Source organism: Triticum urartu, chromosome 5 (assembly GCF_003073215.2).
Source record: "Triticum urartu cultivar G1812 chromosome 5, Tu2.1, whole genome shotgun sequence".
Classification (NCBI taxonomy): domain Eukaryota; kingdom Viridiplantae; phylum Streptophyta; class Magnoliopsida; order Poales; family Poaceae; genus Triticum; species Triticum urartu.
Window position 1 is genome coordinate 618,638,366 of NC_053026.1, and position 21,047 is coordinate 618,659,412.

Consider the following 21,047-nt stretch of genomic DNA (forward strand, 5'->3'; position numbering starts at 1 on the left):
TCGAATGGATAATGGGACATCTCGACTACACTACACTGGAATGCTTATCCACCTCCGCCTGAAGGGGGTTTTATAGATACAGAGGAGAAAATGGCGGGAAAGATTAACTGCGGTATGGCGGGAAAGGGTTGGCGGGAAAATAAGGCGGGAAGGGATTGGCGGGAAACGGGTGGCGGGAACATATGGCGGGAAGGGGTTAGCAGGAAATGGGTGGCGAGAAAATACATTTCAGTGTATTGTATGAGCCATGCAACTTCGGCCTACATGAGACAAAAAAGTACTTTTCAGCCTACACTTGACCAAAAAGTCTATTTCGGCCAAGACTTGACCAAAAAGTTCTACTTCGGCCTATGTGTGGCCGAAAAGTCATACTACGGCCAGGAGATGGCCGAAAACTCTACTTCGGCCAACCTGTGGCCGAAAAGTCCTACTTCGGCCTAGAGATGGCCGACGGGCTACTACTTTTGATTTTTAAGCAAATCATGGTATAGTTTCCGAAAATGCTATAAAATATATCATAGTTTTGAAAAAAAATCGTATAATTTTGCTTACTTTGTTGTTTGTTTTAACCAACTTGCCTCTAGTTTCAAGGCCATTTACCTATGGCAGATTATAAAGTAAACACTACACAACACAGTTCAACAACCACAAACTGAGCCTACAACAGAAAACGTCAGTCAAAGTACCATTCCGGGCGATTATTGTGAATCCATCAAGATGTATATACTTCAATTAACGTTAAAAGGCACCTGCATTCCTTGCTTTGCATTATTTTATTTTACTTCACTTCTATTTTTGACACATGAAAGGACGCTGGACAGACAGGGACAGCCATTTCGTACACTAATGTGTAGTGTCAAGCTCTTATATTATGGTACCCACAAAAAAAAAGCTCTTATATTATGGAACGAAGAGAGTAGTATATTTGACGGCACACATATATTTGAAGAAAATTTCGGTAAGTACATTCAGTCAGATTGATCGGAGAATACACAAGAAATAGGAGCCCAATATACGGCGCGACGCGCGCGCAGGTCGGAATTCCATGAGAGAAACTCAACTAGCTAGAAGAAGAGATCGATCATAGCCTGAGCGACAGGTCCACATCATCAGTCATGGGAGCAGCAGCAACCTTCCACGGACTTGCCTCCGTCCTCCCCGCCTTCCCAGCGGAAGGCTCGACGAAATCACCGGCGGAAACATACCTGGGCCTCTCGTCCTGCGCCGCATGCGCGCGCGTTCCGGCCCCGTGTGCACCCGTGGCGGCGGCCATCTCCCGCCGGCGGTGGACGAGGCTGCGCTCGTGCTTGTGCGCGTTCTGGTGGCCACCAAGCGCCTGCGAGCTGCGGAACTTGCGGTCGCAGTAGACGCAGAGGAAGAAGCCGCCCTGCTCCGCCTCAGCTGCCGAGCTCACGCGGAGGGTGAGGTCAAGGCTGAGCTCGTGCTCATCCTTTTCACTGTTTGGCTGTTCCATTATACTCCCAGGTACAGTACAGACCGGTGACTGTGCAAAGGAGTTGCGAATGAAATTTGAGGCGCTGGGCAAATGATATTGAATGCTGTAGCCAGCACCAGCACGTGCCTCACCTAACCGGTGCTCCAGACGTCACTGTTCCTCGCGATCAGGTTAATGGAGCCGGCGTGGTGTGGGACGTTGCGCACATTTGCAGCCATTTGCTACGTCTGTGGCGACGGAAGAGAGCACCTGGCCAGACCATCCAAATACGGCCGGAACGGGCCAAGCGCGTGAGGCTGACTCGTGTCGCCAGTATTGTACTCTAGTGTTTTAACCGACAGACTTAGCCCTCGCTATACTATACTCACTCGGTTCCTAAGTACCAAGAGCATCTACAGCCGGACTTAATAAATTTGACCCCTATATGTTCGAGAACGCGACCGAAAATGCATGCGGGCGCATTCAGACAAGTTCTCATATTTTCCTCTGGTATCCACATATCTCAAATCCGTACTCTTAAATCCATGCAAATTCATACACGTCGATTATAAAAGACAATGTCGCACGTAAATAGTAAATGTTGGTACAGAGCATAGCTAGTGTTACATAAAATTTATTTTAAGTGCACAACTCAAGCATTAACTCCTTAGTTGTCCACATGTGCTCGACATGATCATTGAGTAGCTGCGTGTGCACATGATGATCTCGAAAATTCTAATGCATCTGTAAAAAGTTCATAAGCTGAGCCGCATCTTGATTTTCCAGGATTTCAACCTGTTTTCCAGGTGCTTTGAAATCATGGGTTTGGGCTACAGCATCACCCTCATCCTTGACAATTATATTGCGCAGAATAACACAACATGTCATCAGTTGTCATAAAGTTTCTGATTCCCACATCATTGCAGTGCTCCGCACAATTCCCCAACGAGTTTGAAGCACACCAAATGCCCTCTCTACATCCTTCCCAGCCGCTTCATGCATGGTTGCAAAGTGGCTCTGTTTATTGCCATGCGGTTTGGATATGGTCTTCACAAACGCCGCCCACTTAGGTTAGATACCGTCGGCAAGATAGTATCCCATGTTGTACCCCGACCGTTGATGGTGTAATTGCACGGCGGTGATTCCCCATTGCAAAGCCTCCTGAACACCAGATATCATTGAAGCACGTTTGAAAGGATCGATATAGTTGACTACAGGGGGGGGGGGTGAATAGGCAACTAACAACTTTTAGCTATTCTTTACCATAAACTTTGCATCAAAGTAGGTTGTCTAGATATGCAACTAGATGAGCAACCTATATGATGCAACAACAACGAGCACACAAGCAAGCAGGAGATGCAACACAATATAAGCTTGCACAAGTAAAGGTACGAGATAACCAAGAGTGAAGCAGGTGAAGACGAGGATGCATTACGGAAGTTCTTCCCTTTTGAGGGGAAGTACGTCTCCGCTGAAACGGTGTGGAGGCACAATGCTCCCCAAGAAGCCACTAGGGCCACCGTATTCTCCTCACGCCCTCGCACAATGCGAGATGTTGTGATTCCACTATTGGTGCCCTTGAAGGCGGCAACCGGACCTTTATAAACAAGGTTGAGGCTCTCTCCACAACTTAATTGGAGGCTCCCAATGAAACCCCGGAGCTTCACCACAATGGAATGTGGCTCCGAAGTGACCTCTTCCGTCTAGGGTGTCCAAGCACCCAAGAGTAACAAAATCCACACAAGAGGGTATGGGGGAAACAAGTTTCCTTTGGTGAGAGTGTAGATCTAGGTCTCCTCCTTCAATCCCTAGCAAATCAACGAGTTTGAGTGGCTAGAGAGAGAGATCGGGCAAGAGAGCTTCAAAGGCATTACTGGAGGAGAGAGAGAGGAAAAAGTCAGGTGGGCGATAGGAGAAGCACCTCCTTAAATAGGGTCCCCTCAGATCCAACCGTTATGCGCAGAAATCCATAGGAGTTGTACTTCCGCAAAGATCACTGGTACAACTGGTGAATGCGGGAAACCCTTGCTCGGGCACTAGGGCGGTACTTCCGAAGGGGCCACCGGTAGTACCGGTATATCGGAATACACCGGAAGTACCGTTCCACCACCGCTCGACAACCGCTTCACAGCCAGAAGGTTTCACCCTAGACGGGTAGTTAGAGCGGTGGTTGGGCCGGAGCTACCGTTGGACCAGCAATCCCTGGGCGGTGGAGTTCCAGGCGGTTCTACCGCCCTGAACACCGGTAGTACCGGTTAGTCAAGACAAACCGAAACTTCCATTCCACCACTGGTCTACCACTGTACCAGGTACAAAAGGGTTCACCCCTGAGCGGTACTTGGAGCGGTGGTTTGACCGAAGCTGCATGCCAGCGGTACAACCGCCCAAGAGAGAGGTACTACCACCATGAGAAAAACTGCACAGTCACAGAGGACTTTTGGGAATCACTCTCTCCTCGAACGGAGGGTATATGGTGGGTGCAAGGAATGTGTACGTGTAGTGATTCACCCAATACCTTCCGATGTGGATTCCCTCTTAATAGTACGGATATCCTACGACCAAAGGAATAAAAAATATCGGAAACTCCGTCTTCGATCTTTTTCGCATGGAGGGAAGGCCTAACCGTCTTGGGCCACACAATGTGCACCTGAGAAAACTAGGACACACGATTAGTCCACAGGAGTGTTGTCATCTGTTGGGGCACGCAGTAATTTCAAAAAAAATCCTACGCACACGCAAGATCCATCTAGGTGATGCATAGCAAAGAGAGGGTAAGAGTATGTCTACGTACCCTCGTAGACCGAAAGCGGAAGCGTTATGAAACGTGGTTGATGTAGTCGAACGTCTTCGCGATCCAACCGATCAAGTACCGAACGCACGACACCTCCGCGATCTGCACACGTTCAGCTCAGTGACGTCACTCGTAATCTTGATCCAGTTGAGGCCGAGGGAGAGTTTCGTCAGCACGACAGCCTGATGACGGTGATGATGAAGTTACCGATGGAGAGCTTCGCCTAAGCACTACAACGATATGACCGAGGTGGAATTCTGTGGAGGGGGCACCGCACACGGCTAAACAATCAACTTGTGTGTCTATGGGTGCCCCCTCCCCCGTATATAAAGGAGTGGAGGAGGGGAGGGCCGGCCCTCATAGGGCGGGCCCAAGGGGGGGAGTCCTACTCCCAGTAGGACTAGGTTTCCCCCCTTCCTAGTAGGAGTAGGAGAAGAAGGAACATGGAGAGAGAGGGAAGGAAAGGGGGGGGGGTGACCCCCACCCAATTCGGATTGGGCTGGGGGGCGCGCCCTCCACCTGGCCGCCTCCTCCTCTCTCCTAGTAAGGCCCAATAAGGCCCATTGACTCCCCGGGGGGTTCCGGTAACCCCCTGGTACTCCGGTAAATACCCGAACTCATCCAAAATCATTCCAATGTCCAAACATAGCCTTCCAATATATCGATCTTTATGTCTCGACCATTTCGAGACTCCTCGTCATGTCTGTGATCACATCCGGGACTCCGAACTACCTTTGGTACATCAAAACACATAAACTCATAATACCGATCGTCATCAAACGTTAAGTGCGCGGACCCTACGGATTCGAGAACTATGTAGACATGAACGAGACTCACTTCCGGTCAATAACCAATAGCGGAACCTGGATGCTCATATTTGTTCCTACATATTCTATGAAGATCTTTATCGGTCAAACCGCATAACAACATATGTTGTTCCCTTTGTCATCGGTATGTTACTTGCCCGAGATTCGATCGTCGGTATCTCAATACCTAGTTCAATCTCGTTACCGGCAAGTCTCTTTACTCATTCCGTAATGCATCATCCCGCAACCAACTCATTAGTCACATTGCTTGCAAGGCTTATAGTGATGTGCATTACCGAGAGGGCCCAGAGATACCTCTCCGATACATGGGGTGAAAAATCCTAATCTTGATCTATGCCAACTCAACAAACACCATCTGAGACACTTTTAGAGCATCTTTATCACTACTAGGGAAAAGGCTGGCAGTAGCGCGGGTTCTAGGTATATCAGTAGCGCAGGGACCGACGCTACTAATGACGCGCTACAGCTAACCCGTAGCAGTAGTGCGTGCACACCCGCGCTACTGCTATACAAGTGTAGCAGCAGCGCGCTTCGTGGAAACTCGCCACTGCTAATAGCTCTAGCACGCTTTGCCTGGACGCGCTACTGCTGCTGTGGCGCTACTGCTAACTTTTCTCCACTCGCTACTGCTAATTTTAGTAGTTTTTTTCTGCATTTTTGTTTTTGTATTTGAATAGGCTTTATACAATAATCTCTAACATATGATACACATACAAATGTAATCATAGCATATACATACTGATATGTCTCCAACGTATCTATAATTTTTGATTATTCCATGCTATTATATTATCAACCTTGGATGTTTTATATGCATTTATATGCTATTTTATATGATTTTTGGGACTAACCTATTAAACCAGAGCCCAGTGCCACTTTCTGTTTTTACCTTGTTTTAGAGTATCGCAGAAAAGGAAAATCAAACGGAGTCCAATTGACCTGAAACTTCACGGAACTTATTTTTGGAAGGAAAGCAACCCGGGAGACTTGGAGTCCACGTCAAGAAAGCAACAAGGAAGCCACGAGGCAAGGGGGCGCGCCCACCCCCCTGGGCGCGCCCTCCACCCTCGTGGCCCCCTTGACGTACTTCTTCCTCCTATATATCTCCATATACCCTAAAACGACCGGGGAGCACAATAGATCGGGAGTTCCGCCGACAGAAGCCTCCGTAGCCACCGAAAACCAATCTAGACCCGTTCTGGCACCCTGTCGGAGGGGGCAATCCCTCTCCGGTGGCAATCTTCATCATCCCGGTGCTCTCCATGACGAGGAGGGAGTAGTTCTCCCTCGGGGTTGAGGGTATGTACCCGTAGCTATGTGTTTGATCTCTCTCTCTCTCTCGTGTTCTTGATTTGGCATGATCTTGACGTATCGCGAGCTTTGTTATTATAGTTGGATCTTATGTTTCTCCTCCCCCTCTACTCTCTTGTGATGGATTGAGTTTCCCCTTTGAAGTTATCTTATCGGATTGAGTCTTTAAAGATTTGAGAACACTTGATGTATGTCTTCCCGTGCGTATCTGTGGTGATAATGGGATATCACGTGATTCACTTGATGTATGTTTTGGTGATCAACTTGCGGGTTCCGCCCATGAACCTATGCATATGGGTTGGCACACGTTTTCGTCGTGATTCTCCGGTAGAAACTTTGGGGCACTCTTTGAGGTTCTATGTGTTGGTTGAATAGATGAATCTGAGATTGTGTGATGCATATCGTATAATCGTACCCACTGATACTTGAGGTGACATTGGAGTATCTAGGTGACATTAGGGTTTTGGTTGATTTGTGTCTTAAGGTGTTATTCTAGTACGAACTCTAGGGCTGTTTGTGACACTTATAAGAATAGCCCAACAGATTGATTGGAAAGAATAACTTTGAGGTGGTTTCGTACCCTACCACAATCTCTTCGTTTGTTCTCCGCTATTAGTGACTTTGGAGTGACTCTTTGTTGCATGTTGTGGGATAGTTATGTGATCCAATTATTTTATTATTGTTGAGAGGACTTGCACTAGTAAAAGTATGAACCCTAGGCCTTAGAGGCCCAACAACGTCTACAAGAAGAAGGTTGTGTAGTAGATATCAAGCTCTTTTCTGGGGCCGTTGCCGGGGAGGTGAGTGCTTGAAGGTATATATTTAGATCTTGCAATCAAGTCTCTTTGTTTCTTGTTTTAGCACTAGTCTAATTTATAAAAGAAAATTACAAAAAAGTGGAATTAAGTTTGCCTCATACGCTTCATCTTTTTAATATCTTTCGTAAGTATGATGGAAAGGAAAATTGTGCCAAAGTGTTAGAAGAAGAATGCATTAAAATGTTTGGCACTAAATATTTGAATGATGAGCATAATTGCAATGTTGTTAGTATGAACTCCTTGAATATCCATGGTACTAATGATGATTGCACTAGTTATGATGAAAATGTCTCCTATAAACATGTCAATTTTTGTGGAGTGCATTTGGTTTGTAAGTACACATCAAATAGGGAAGATAGATATTGCAAGAGGCATAAGTACTTAGAAACTAAATTGTTGCAAGAAAGGCTAGATGATTGTACTGAAAATTTAAATTTTCTTGGCCGTACTTGTGGACTTTGCAATGAACAGGGTCATTTAGCTATCTGATGCAAATTGTTTCATGATCTAATCGTGTCCAAAAATTGTGATGACTTGATTTCCCTTGCACATTATAATGAACTTAGTTTTCTTATGGGCTATGAAGAAATGAAACGTATAGCTAACTATCTTCCAGAATTTGCCCGTTATAAACTTCTTGGATTTGATCTAGAGGAAATTTATATGTATTGTGCGGTGAATTGCATTGAAAATCCTTATATTGCCAATTACATAAAGAAAACAAAAAAAATAGAGGATGAAGAGAATACTAACGAAAGGGAAGAGACTTCCCAATACCCTTCTATTATTTCTTATGATGAATCAGGTAACGAGGAGGAGCCTCTTATTCAACCAATCTCATTAATAAGGAGCTCCAAAAAGAGGATTGAACCCACACATGATGTGGTGAAGAAGAAGAAAAGAAAAAGGAAGAGAGGTAAAAAGATATCTCTCACAAATAATGCTGCTCATATTACTATTGTGCCTCATGAAAATATAATTGTGGAAGATAATGATACTTTTTATGATCTTGAAAATCTTTTTGGCACTTGCTTGGAAGAATATGATAATTGCTATACTATTGGTGCTATCCATACTATTAATGATGAGAGTGATTATGCTTATGATATGAAAAGGCCCAAGCTTGGGGATGCTATGTTTGATGAATATGATGTTTTTGAGAATATATTTGCTGCAATTAATGTTTGTCCCAAGCTTGGGGAAGCTATATACGATATTTTTAGTCTCCCAAGTTTTGATATGCAAATTTATAATGATGATAGCATGCCTCCTACCTATGATGATTATTGTGATGATACTTATGCTATAAAAAGTAGTGATGGTTATATTTATAAAACTTGTCATGATTATGATTACCCTTTTTCTGTACATTACTCTTTTAATGTGGAAACAATTATAGTATTCGAGTTTCTTATGATACTTCCACTATTCCGAATGAGAAGAATCTTGCTTATGTGGAGAGTAGTAAATTTTCTATGCTTGTAGATCATGAAAAGAATGCTTTAGGTACTGGTTATATTGTTGAATTCATTCATGATTCTACTGAAAATTATTATGAGGGAGTAATATATGCTTGTAGGAATTGCAATAGTATCAAGTTTCCTCTCTATGTGCTTAAAGTTTTGAAGTTATGCTTGTTTTACCTTCCTATGCAAGTTGATTATTGTTCCCATAAGTTGTTTGCTCACAAAATCCCTATGCATGGGAAGAGGGTTAGACTTAAATGTGCTAGTCATATTCTTCATGATGCTCTCTTTATGTTTCAATTCTAATCTTTTATGTGAGCATCATTGAAATCATCATGCCTAGCTAGGGGCGTTAAACGATAGCGCTTGTTGGGAGGCAACCCAATTTTATTTTTGTTCCTTGCTTTATGTTCCTGTTTAGTAATAAAAAATTCATCTAGCCTATGTTTATATGTGTTTTTATGTGTTTAATTGGTGTTTGTGCCAAGTAGAACCTTTGGGAAGACATGGGGAAAGTCTTTGCGATCATGCTGTAAAAAACAGAAACTTTAGTGCTCACGAGAATTGCTGCCAGTTTTTATTGGTGAGTGATATTTAGTTAATTATTTTTGAAGATGATTAATAGATAAATTACTCACGTCCATCAATTTATTTGAGAATTTTATGAGTTCCATAAGTATACGTTTGGTCCAGATTACTACAGACTGTTCTGTTTTTGACAGATTCTGTTTTTGATGTGTTGTTTGCTTATTTTGATGAATCTATGAGTAGTATCGGAGGGTATGAACCATAGACAAGTTGGAATACAGTAGATATTACACCAATATAAATTTATAATGAGTTCACAACAGTACATAAGGTGGTGATTTATTTTCTTATACTAACGGAGCTTACGAGTTTTCTGTTAAGTTTTGTGTTGTGAAGTTTTCAAGTTTTGGGTAAAGATTCGATGGACTATGGAATAAGGAGTGGAAAGAGCCTAAGCTTGGGGATGCCCAAGGCACCGCAAGGTAATATTCAAGGACAACCAAGATCCTAAGCTTGGGGATGCCCCGGAAGGCATCCCCTCTTTCGTCTTCGTTCATCGGTAACTTTACTTGGAGCTATATTTTTATTCACCACATGATATGTGTTTTGCTTGGAGCGCCAATTCATTTTATTTATTTTTGCTTGATTCTTGAATAAAATACCAAGATCTTAAATTATTAAATGTTAGAGAGTCTTCACATGGTTGCATAATTATTCGACTACTCATTGATCTTCACTTATATCTTTTGGAGTAGTTTGTCATTTGCTCTAGTACTTCACTTATATCTTTTAGAGCACGGTGGTGGATTTGTTTTATAGAAATTATTGATCTCTCATGCTTCACTTAGATTATTTTTAGAGTCTTAAATATCATGGTAATTTTCTTAAATAATCCTAATATGCTAGGTATTCAAGATTAGTAAAAAAATTCCTATGAGTGTTTTGAATACTAAGAGAAGTTTGATGCTTGATGATGGTTTTGAGATATGGAGGTAATAATATCAAAGTCATGCTAGTTGAGTAGTTGTGAATTTCATAAGTACTTGTGTTGAAGTTTGCAAGTCCTATAGCATGCACGTATGGTAAACGTTGTGTAACAAATTTGAAACATGAGGTGTTATTTGACTGTCTTCCATATGAGTGGCGGTCGGGGACGAGCGATGGTCTTTTCCTACCAATCTATCCCCCTAGGAGCATGCGCGTAGTGCTTGGTTTTTGATGACTTGTAGATTTTGGCAATAAGTATATGAGTTCTTTATGACTAATGTTGAGTCCATGGATTATACGCACTCTTACCCTTCCATCATTGCTAGCCTCTTCGGTACCGTGCATTGCCCTTTCTCACATTGAGAGTTGGTGCAAACTTCGCCGGCGCATCCAAACCCCATGATATGATACGCTCTGTCACACATAAATCTCCTTATATCTTCCTCAAAACAGCCACCATACCTACCTATTATGGCATTTCCATAGCCATTCCGAGATATATTGCCATGCAACTTTCCACCGTTCCATTTATTATGACACGCATCATCATTGTCATATTGCTTAGCATGATCATGTAGTTGACATAGTATTTGTGGCAAAGCCACCGTTCATAATTATTTCATACATGTCACTCTTGGTTCATTGCATATCCCGGTACACCGCCGGAGGCATTCATATAGAGTCATATCTTGTTCTAAGTATCGAGTTGTAATTCTTGAGTTGTAAGTAAATAGAAGTGTGATGATCATCATTCATAGAGCATTGTCCCCCCCCCCCCCAAAGGGAAGACCCAAAAAAAAAAAGGCCAAAAAAAAAAAGGAAAGGACAAAAAAAAAAAAAAAAATAAAAGGGACAATGCTACTATCCTTTTTCCACACTTGTGCTTCAAAGTAGCACCATGATCTTTATGATAGAGAGTCTCTTGTGTTGTCACTTTCATATACTAGTGGGAAATTTTCATTATAGAACTTGGCTTGTATATTCCAACAATGGGCCTCCTCAAGTGCCCTAGGTCTTCGTGAGCAAGCAAGTTTGATGCACACCCACTTAGTTTCTTTTGTTGAGATTTCGTACATTTATAGCTCTAGTGCATCCATTGCATGGCAATCCCTACTCCTGGCATTGACATCAATTGATGGGGATCTCCATAGCCCATTGATTAGCCACGTCGATGTGAGACTTTCTCCTTTTTTTTCTTCTCCACACAACCCCCTCATTATATTCTATTCCACCCATAGTGCTATATCCATGGCTCACGCTCATGTATTGCGTGAAAGTTGAAAAAAGTTTGAGATTACTAAAGTATGAAACAATTGCTTGGCTTGTCATCGGGGTTGTGCATGATGAGAGCATTCTTGTGTGACGAAAATGGAGCATGACCAAACTATATGATTTTGTAGGGATGAACTTTCTTTGGCCATGTTATTTTGAGAAGACATGATTGCTTAGTTAGTATGCTTGAAGTATTATTGTTTCTATGTCAATATTAAGCTTTTGTCTTGAATCTTATGGATCTGAATATTCTTTCCACAATAAAGAAGAATTACTTAGAGAAATATGTTAGGTAGCATTCCACATCAAAAATTCTGTTTTTATCGTTTACCTACTCGAGGACGAGCAGTAATTAAGCTTGGGGATGCTGATACGTCTCCAACATATCTATAATTTTTGATTGTTCCATGCTATTATATTATCAACCTTGGATGTTTTATATGCATTTATATGCTACTTTATATGATTTTTGGGACTAACCTATTAACCCAGAGCCCAGTGCCACTTTCTGTTTTTACCTTGTTTTAGAGTATCGCAGAAAAGGAAAATCAAACGGACTCCAATTGACCTGAAACTTCATGGAACTTATTTTTGGAAGGAAAGCAACCCGGGAGACTTGGAGTCCACGTCAAGAAAGCAACGAGGAAGCCACGAGGCAGGGGGCGCGCCCACCCCCCTGGGCGCGCCCTCCACCCTCGTGCGCCCCTCATGCCCCCCTGCCATACTTCTTCCTCCTATATATTTCCATATACCCTAAAACGATCGGGGAGCACAATAGATCGGGAGTTCCGCTGCGAGAAGCCTCCGTAGCCACCAAAAACCAATCTAGACCCGTTCCGGCACCCTGCCGGAGGGGGCAATCCCTCTCCGGTGGCCATCTTCATCATCCCGATGCTCTCCATGACGAGGAGGGAGTAGTTCTCCCTCAGGGTTGAGGGTATGTACCAGTAGCTATGTGTTTAATCTCTCTCTCTCTCTCGTGTTCTTGATTTGGCACGATCTTGATGTATCGCGAGCTTTGCTATTATAGTTGGATCTTATGTTTCTCCTCCCCCTCTACTCTCTTGTAGTGGATTTAGTTTCCCCTTTGAAGTTATCTTATCAAATTGAGTCTTTAAAGATTTGAGAACACTTGATGTATGTCTTGCCGTGCGTATCTGTGGTGACAATGGGATATCACGTTATCCACTTGATGTATGTTTTGGTGATCAACTTGCGGGTTCCGCCCATGAACCTATGCATATGGGTTGGCACACGTTTTCGTCATGATTCTCCGGTAGAAACTTTGGGGCACTCTTTGAGGTTCTATGTGTTGGTTGAATAGATGAATATGAAATTGTGTGATGCATATCGTATAATCATACCCACGGATACTTGAGGTGACATTGGAGTATCTAGGTGACATTAGGATTTTGGTTGATTTGTGTCTTAAGGTGTTATTCTAGTACGAACTCTAGGGCTGTTTGTGACACTTATAGGAATAGCCCAATGGATTGATTGGAAAGAATAACTTTGAGGTGGTTTCATACCCTACCATAATCTCTTCGTTTGTTCTCCGCTATTAGTGACATTGGAGTGACTCTTTGTTGCATGTTGAGGGATAGTTATGAGATCCAATTATGTTATTATTTCAGAGGACTTGCACTAGTGAAAGTATGAACCCTAGGCCTTGTTTCCTAGCATTGCAATACCGTTTGTGCTCACTTTTATCTTTAGTTACCTTGCTGTTTTTATATTTTCAGATTACAAAAACCATTATCTACTATCCATATTGCACTTGTATCACCATCTCTTCACCGAACTAGTGCACCTATACAATTTACCATTGTATTGGGTGTGTTGGGGACATAAGAGACTCTTTGTTATTTGGTTGCAGGGTTGCTTGAGAGAGACCATCTTCATCCTACGCCTCCTATGGATTGATAAACCTTAGGTCATCCACTTGAGGAAAATTTTCTACTGTCCTACATACCTCTGCACTTGGAGGCCCAACAACGTCTACAAGAAGAAGGTTGTGTAGTAGACATCACATACAAATAGTCTCATCAAATCATGTCATCATCATAATCATCATCCAACATAAAGTGGTCTCTCGTCATCATCTTGAAAATAGCGATACAAATCTTGATTACTTGCAACTACATCGTCATCCATCTAAAAAATGATATACGCGAGAAGAGCTATCACTTTGCATGAACCTAAACTAACTACTGGCTGTCGCTCAGAAACCGGAAAACCGGTACACTTGGGACTGACATTCCGGCCACTCGTCGTATACTCCTGGCATAGCACTTCTTCTCCATCGATGATCTATACACCTGCATCGTCACATGAATCGATGATATGCAACATATATAGTTGAGCAACAGAAAGAGACAGACTTGGCAAAAATAGAAGCAACATATCATAAGCATAAATAACAAAGTTCATCGTACCCAAAATGCCCTAACTAGAGTGATCTTCGCTAGTCGAGGAGGACGGTTTAACTACATCACAAATAAAGTTTCGTCGTGCATAATTCAAAGTTTCATCATACAGATAGTATGGACTAAACGGACACATTGTCATATATCGACAATCACTCCATGTCGTGCCATCCATCCAAGTCAGGGATATAGTCCCCGAGCTTAGTGAAAGGCTTCAGGTCGAGACGATGAGCGGCTACGCGTGTTCGGACATCTTCTCGCGACATTTGTCCTTCTTCGTAGAACATCCCTGTTTTTTCAACAACCTCCTTCATGATGATTTGGGCAAGTTCGCGCTCGATGTGATACAACTCAGCTCGAAGTCGATGATCCTCGATATCTCCTAAGTTCTTTGCCCATTGCAGAATATGGGCATCGCCGGATCTAGGTGACATGCGAAGGTTCTGGTGATCCCGTCTGTACTCCAGCATATGGTGTAGGACATAGAATCCATCATTAATAGAATCACTCGGTTGCTGGATGCAGCAGAAGTCGGTCTTATGGCCGAAGGCGGGCCTGTCGTCCTTTTTCTTCTTGTCCTTGACCTCTCCACCCCGTGCGCCATAGTAAAACATAGCACTGTCAAGAACATACTTGATGTGGGTGTATGATACGTCCATTTTGCATCATGCTTTTATATCAATATTTATTGCATTATGGGTTGTTATTACACATTATGTCATAATACTTATGCCTATTCTCTCTTATTTTACAAGGTTTACATAAAGAGGTAGAATGCCGGCAGATGGGATTCTGGCTGGAAAATGAGCAAATATTAGAGACCTATTCTGCACAGCTCCAAAAGCCTGAAATTTCACGGATGATTTTTTCCAAATATATAAAAAACATTGAGCGCAAGAAGTTCACCAGGGGGGCACACCCTGCCCACGAGGGTGGGGCGCGCGCCCTATCCCCCTGGGCGCGCCCCCTACCTCGTGGGCCCCCTGGTGGCCCTCCGGTGACCATCTTCTGCTATATGGACTCTTTCGATGGGAAAAAATCATAAGCCATCTTCTCGGACGAAACTCCACCGCCATGAGGCGGAACCTTGGCGGAGCCAATCTAGGGTTCTGGCGGGGCTGTTCTGCCGGGGAAACTTCCCTCCCGGAGGGGGAAATCATCGCCATCGTCATCACCAACGCTCCTCTCATCGGGAGAGGGCAATCTCCATCAACATCTTCATCAGCATCATCTCATCTCAAAACCCTAGTTCATCTCTTGTATCCAATTCTTGTCTCCAAGTCCGGGATTGGTGCTAGTAGGTTGCTAGTAGTGTTAATTGCTCCTTGTAGTTGATGCTAGTTGATTTAATTGGTGGAAGATCATATGTTCAGATCCTATATGCACATTAATACCCCTCTGATTATGAACATGTTTATGCTTTGTGAGTAGTTACTTTTGTTCCTGAGGACATGGGAGAAGTCTTGCTATTAGTAGTCATGTGAATTTGGTATTCGTTCGATATTTTGATGAGATGTATGTTGTCTCTCCTCTATTGGTGTTATGTGAACGTTGACTACATGACACTTCACCATTGTTTGGGCCTAGAGGAAGGCATTGGGAAGTAATAAGTAGCTGATGGGTTGCTAGAGTGACAGAAGCTGAAACCCTAGTTTATGCGTTGCTTCCTAAGGGGCTGAATTGGATCCATATGTTTCAAGCTATGGTTAGGTTTACCTTAATACTTTTGTTTTATTTGCGGATGCTTGCAATAGAGGTTAATCATAAGTGGGATGTTTGTCCAAGTAAGGGCAGGACCCAAGCACCGGTCCACCCACATACCAAATTATCAAAGTACCGAACGCGAATCATATGAGCGTGATGAAAACTAGCTTGACGATATTCCCATGTGTCCTCGGGAGCGCTTTACATCATATAAGAGTTTGTCCAGGCTTGTCCTTTGCTACAAAAGGATTGGGCCACCTTGCTGCACTTTATTTACTTTTGTTAATTGTTGCTCGTCACAAATTATCCTATCACAAAACTATCTGTTACCACTTATTTCAGTACTTGCAGAGAATACCTTGCTGGAAACCGCTTACCATTTCCTTCTGCTCCTTGTTGGGTTCGACACTCTTACTTATCGAAATGACTACGATAGATCCCCTATACTTATGGGTCATCAAGACTCTTTTCTGGTGCCGTTGCCGGGGACTGAAGCGCGTTTGGTAGGTGGAATTTGGTAAGGAAAAATTTATATAGTGTGCTGAAATTTACTGTCACTTGTCACTATGGAAGGTAATCCTCTGAGAGGCTTGTTCGGGGTATCTTCACCCCGACCAGTAGAGCAAAGAGTTGCTCCTCAACTTACTGAACCTTCTGAAAATGAATATGAAAATGAAAATGCTTGCTTTGAAGTTCCTTCGGGTATGATAGAAAAACTGCTAGCTAATCCTTTTCTAGGAGATGGAACAAAACATCCTGATGAACATTTGATATATGTGGATTATTTAAGCTTGCAGGTGTACCCGGAGATGTTGTTAAGAAGAAGGTCTTCCCTTTATCTTTGAGGGGAGATGCATCGAAATTGAAATGGAGTCTTGGAACTACAAACGATTGAAATTGGAATTTCATCGAAATTTTTATCCTATGCATCTTGTTCATCGTGATCGCAATTATATATATAATTTTTGGCCTCACAAAGAAGAAAGCATCGCTCAAGTTTGGGGGAGGCTTAAATCAATGTTATATTCATGCCCCAATCATGAGCTCTCAAGAGAAATGATTATTCAAAAATTTTATGCTCGGCTTTCTGATAACAATCGCACCATGCTTGATACTTCTTGTGCTGGCTCTTTTATGATGAAGACTATTGAATTCAAATGGGATTTATTGGAAAGAGTTAAATGCAACTCCGAAGATTGGGACCTCGACAATGGTAAGGAGTCAGGTATGATACCTAGTTTTGATTGTGTTAAATCTTTTATGGATACCGATATTTTTCGTAAATTTAGCACTAAATATGGACTTGACTCTGAGATAGTAGCTTCTTTCTGTGAATCTTTTGCTGGTTATGTTGATCTCCCCAAGGAGAAGTGGTTTAAATATCATTCCCCCATAGAAGTAAAAGTAGCTGCACATATTAAAGTTGAAGAAAAGACTTTTACTTATAATGATCCTATTGTTCCTACTTATGTTGAGAAACCACCTTTCCCTGTTAGGATCAAGGATCATGCTAAAGCTTCAACTGTGGTTCGTAAAAGTAATATTAAAACATATACACCTCCTGAGCAAGTTAAAGTTGAACCTAATATTGCTATTGTTAAAGATCTCTTGTCTGATAATATAGATGGGCATGTTATTTATTTCTGGGATGAAACTACTAGAATTGCTAAACCCCGTGATGCAGATAAACCTAGACCTGTGGTAGGTATGCTTGTTATTTTTGTTAAAATAGGAGATCATTGTTATCATGGCTTATGTGATATGGGTGCTAGTGCTAGTGCAATACCTATTGACTTATACAACGAAATTATGCATGACATTGCACCTATTGAGTTAGAAGATATTGATGTCAAAATTAAACTTGCTAATAGAGATACTATTTCACCAATGGGAATTGTTAGAGATGTTGAAGTCTTGTGTGGGAAAACTAAATATCCTGCTAATTTTCTTGTTCTTGGTTCCCCACAAGATAGTTTTTGTCCCATTATATTTGGTAGACCCTTCTTAAATACTGTTAATGCTACCATAGATTGCAAAAGGGATGTTGTTACTGTCGGTTTAGATGATATGACTCATGAATTTAATTTTTCTAAATTTAGTAGACAACACTGTGAAGAAGAATTACCTAGTAAAGATGAAATTATTGGTCTTGCTTCTATTGCCGTACCTCCTAGTGATCCTTTAGAACAATATTTACCAGACCATGAAAATGATATGTTTATGAATGAAAGAAGGGAATTAGATGACGTATCCTTTAAACAGGAACCTATTCTAAAACATAATTTACCTATTGAAATCCTAGGAGATCCTCCTCCACCCAAGGGTGATCCCGTGTTTGAGCTTAAACCGTTACCGGATACTCTTAAATATGCTTATCTTGATGAGAAAAAGATATATCCTGTTATTATTAGTGCTAACCTTTCAGAACATGAAGAAGAGAGATTATTGAAAATTCTGAAGAAGGACCGTGAGGCAATTGGGTATACTCTTGATGATCTTAAGGGCATTAGTCCCACTCTATGCCAACATAAAATTAATTTGGAAGAAGATGCTAAACCAGTTCGTGATCATCAACGCCGTCTGAATCCTAAAATGAAAGAAGTGGTAAGAAAGGAGATACTAAAGCTCCTTGAGGCAGGTATAATTTACCCTGTTGCTGATAGTCAGTGGGTAAGTCCTGTCCATTGTGTCCCTAACAAGGGAGGTATTACTGTTGTTCCTAATGATAAAGATGAATTGATTCCTCAAAGAATTATTACTGGTTATAGGATGGTAATTGATTTCCTCAAATTAAATAAGGCTACTAAAAAGATCATTACCCCTTACCTTTTATCGATCAAATGCTAGAAAGATTATCCAAACATACACATTTTTGCTTTCTAGATGGTTATTCTGGTTTCAATCAAATACCTATGTCAGCCAAAGATCAATTAAAGACTACTTTTACATGCCATTTTGGTACTTTTTCTTATAGACGTATGCCTTTTGGTTTATGTAATGCACCTGCTACCTTTCAAAGATGCATGATGGCTATATTCTCTGACTTTTGTGAAAAGATTTGTGAGGTTTTCATGGACGACTTTTCCGTCTATGGATCTTCTTTTGATGATTGCTTGAGAAACCTTGATCGAGTTTTGCAGAGATGTGAAGAAACTAATCTTGTCTTGAATTGGGAAAAGTGCCACTTTATGGTTAATGAAGGTATTGTCTTGGGGCATAAAGTTTCTAAAAGAGGTATTGAAGTTGATAAAGCCAAGGTTGATGCTATTGAAAAGATGCCATGTCCCAAAGACATCAAAGGTATAAGAAGTTTCCTTGGTCATGCCAGTTTTTATAGGAGGTTCGCCAAGGACTTCTCAAAAATCTCTCGCCCTCTGACTAATTTATTACAAAAAGATATACCATTTGTTTTTTATGATGATTGTGTAGAAGCATTTGAAATACTTAAGAAAGCATTGATCTCTGCGCCTATCGTTCAGCCACCTGATTGGAATTTACCCTTTGAAATTATGTGTGATGCTAGTGATTATGCTGTAGGTGCTGTTCTAGGACAAAGAGTTGATAAGAAACTAAATGTTATTCAATATGCTAGTAAAACTCTAGACAATGCTCAAAGAAATTATGCTACTACTGTAAAAGAATTCTTAGTAGTTGTATTTGCTTGTGATAAGTTTAGACCCTATATTGTTGATTCTAAAGTAACTATTCACACTGATCATGCTGCTATTAAATATCTTATGGAAAAGAAAGATGTTAAACCTAGACTTATTAGATGGGTTCTCTTGCTACAAGAATTTGATTTACATATTGTTGATAGAAAAGGAGCCGAGAACCCCGTTGCAGACAACTTGTCTAGGTTAGAAAATGTGCTTGATGACCCACTACCTAGTGATGATAGCTTTCCTGATGAGCAACTAAATGTCATAAATGCTTCTCATACTGCTCCATGGTATGCTGATTATGCTAATTACATTTTTGCTAAGTTTATACCACCTAGTTTCACATACCAGCAAAAGAAAAGGTTCTTTTATGATTTGAGGCATTACTTTTGGGATGACCCACATATTTACAAAGAAGGAGTAGATGGTGTTATTAGACGTTGTGTACCAGAGCATGAACAGGAACAGATCCTATGCAAGTGTCACTCCGAAGCTTATGGAGGGCACCATGCTGGAGATATAACCGCACATAAGGTACCACAATCTGGTTTTTATTGGCCTACTCTCTTCAAGGATGCCCGTAAGTTTGTCTTATCTTGTGATGAATGTCAAAGAATTGGTAATATTAGTAGACGTCAAGAAATGCCTATGAATTATTCACTTGTTATTGAACCATTTGATGTTTGGGGCTTTGACTATATGGGACCTTTTCCTTCCTATAATGGTTATACACATATTTTAGTTGCTGTTGATTACGTTACTAAGTGGGTAGAAGTTATTCCAACTAGTAGTGCTGATCATAACACTTCTATTAAAATGCTTAAAGATGTTATCTTTCCAAGGTTTGGAGTCCCTAGATATTTAATGACTGATGGTGGTTCACATTTTATTCATGGTGCTTTCTGTAAAATGCTTGCTAAATGTGATGTTAATCATAGAATTGCAACCCCTTATCACCCTCAGTCTAGTGGTCAAGTAGAATTGAGTAATAGAGAACTCAAATTAATTTTGCAAAAGACTGTTAATAGGTCCAGAAAGAATTGGTCCAAGAAACTTGATGATGCATTATGGGCCTATAGAACTGCATATAAAAATCCTATGGGTATGTCTCTGTATAAAATAGTCTATGGAAAAGCATGTCACTTTCCTCTCGAACTAGAACACAAGGCTTATTGGGCTATTAAAGAATTAAATTATGATTTTAAACTTGCTGGTGAGAAGAGGTTATTTGATATTAATTCACTTGATGAATGGAGAACCCAAGCTTACGAAAATGCCAAGTTGTTTAAAGAAAAAGTTAAAAGGTGGCATGATGAAAGAATACAAAAGCGTGAGTTTAATGTAGGTGATTATGTATTGCTATACAACTCTCATTTAAGATTTTTTGCAGGAAAATTTCTCTCTAAATGGGAAGGTCCCTACGTTATCGAAGAGGTCTACCGTTCCGGTGCCATAAAAATCAACAACTTCAAAGGCACAAATCCGAAGGTGGTAAATGGTCAAAGAATCAAACATTATATCTCAGGTAATCATATAAATGTTGAAACCAATGTTATTGAAACTATAACCCCGGAGGAATACATAAGGGACACTTTCCGGAACATTTCAGACTCCGAAAAGGAATAGGTATGTGGTACGGTAAGTAAACCGGCTCCAAAAACAGTTTTTAAGGCAATATTTCTCCGTTTTGGAATATTTAGTAAAATAGAAAAATAAGCAGCAGTCCGGAAAGGACACGAGGGCCCCACGAGGGTGGAGGGCGCGCCCTACCCCCCTGGGCGCGCACCCTACCTCGTGGGCACCTCGTGTGCTCTCCGGACTCC

The 21,047-nt window shown here is 41.5% G+C and overlaps 1 protein-coding gene across 1 annotated transcript; it reads right to left on the bottom strand.

Moving 5' to 3' along the window:
* Positions 1-920: 920 nt before the first annotated feature.
* Positions 921-1,549, bottom strand: LOC125506321 (zinc finger protein 3-like). Its single transcript, XM_048671166.1, has one exon. It carries the CDS (start codon positions 1,472-1,474, stop codon positions 1,082-1,084), a length of 393 nt encoding a protein of 130 aa, XP_048527123.1. The 5' UTR covers positions 1,475-1,549; the 3' UTR covers positions 921-1,081.
* Between the last annotated feature and the right edge of the window lie 19,498 nt (positions 1,550-21,047).

What these genes read in the sequence shown, in the direction of transcription:
- LOC125506321 (XM_048671166.1), bottom strand. Translation starts at nt 1,474, where the DNA reads ATGGAACAGCCAAACAGTGAAAAGGATGAGCACGAGCTCAGCCTTGAC.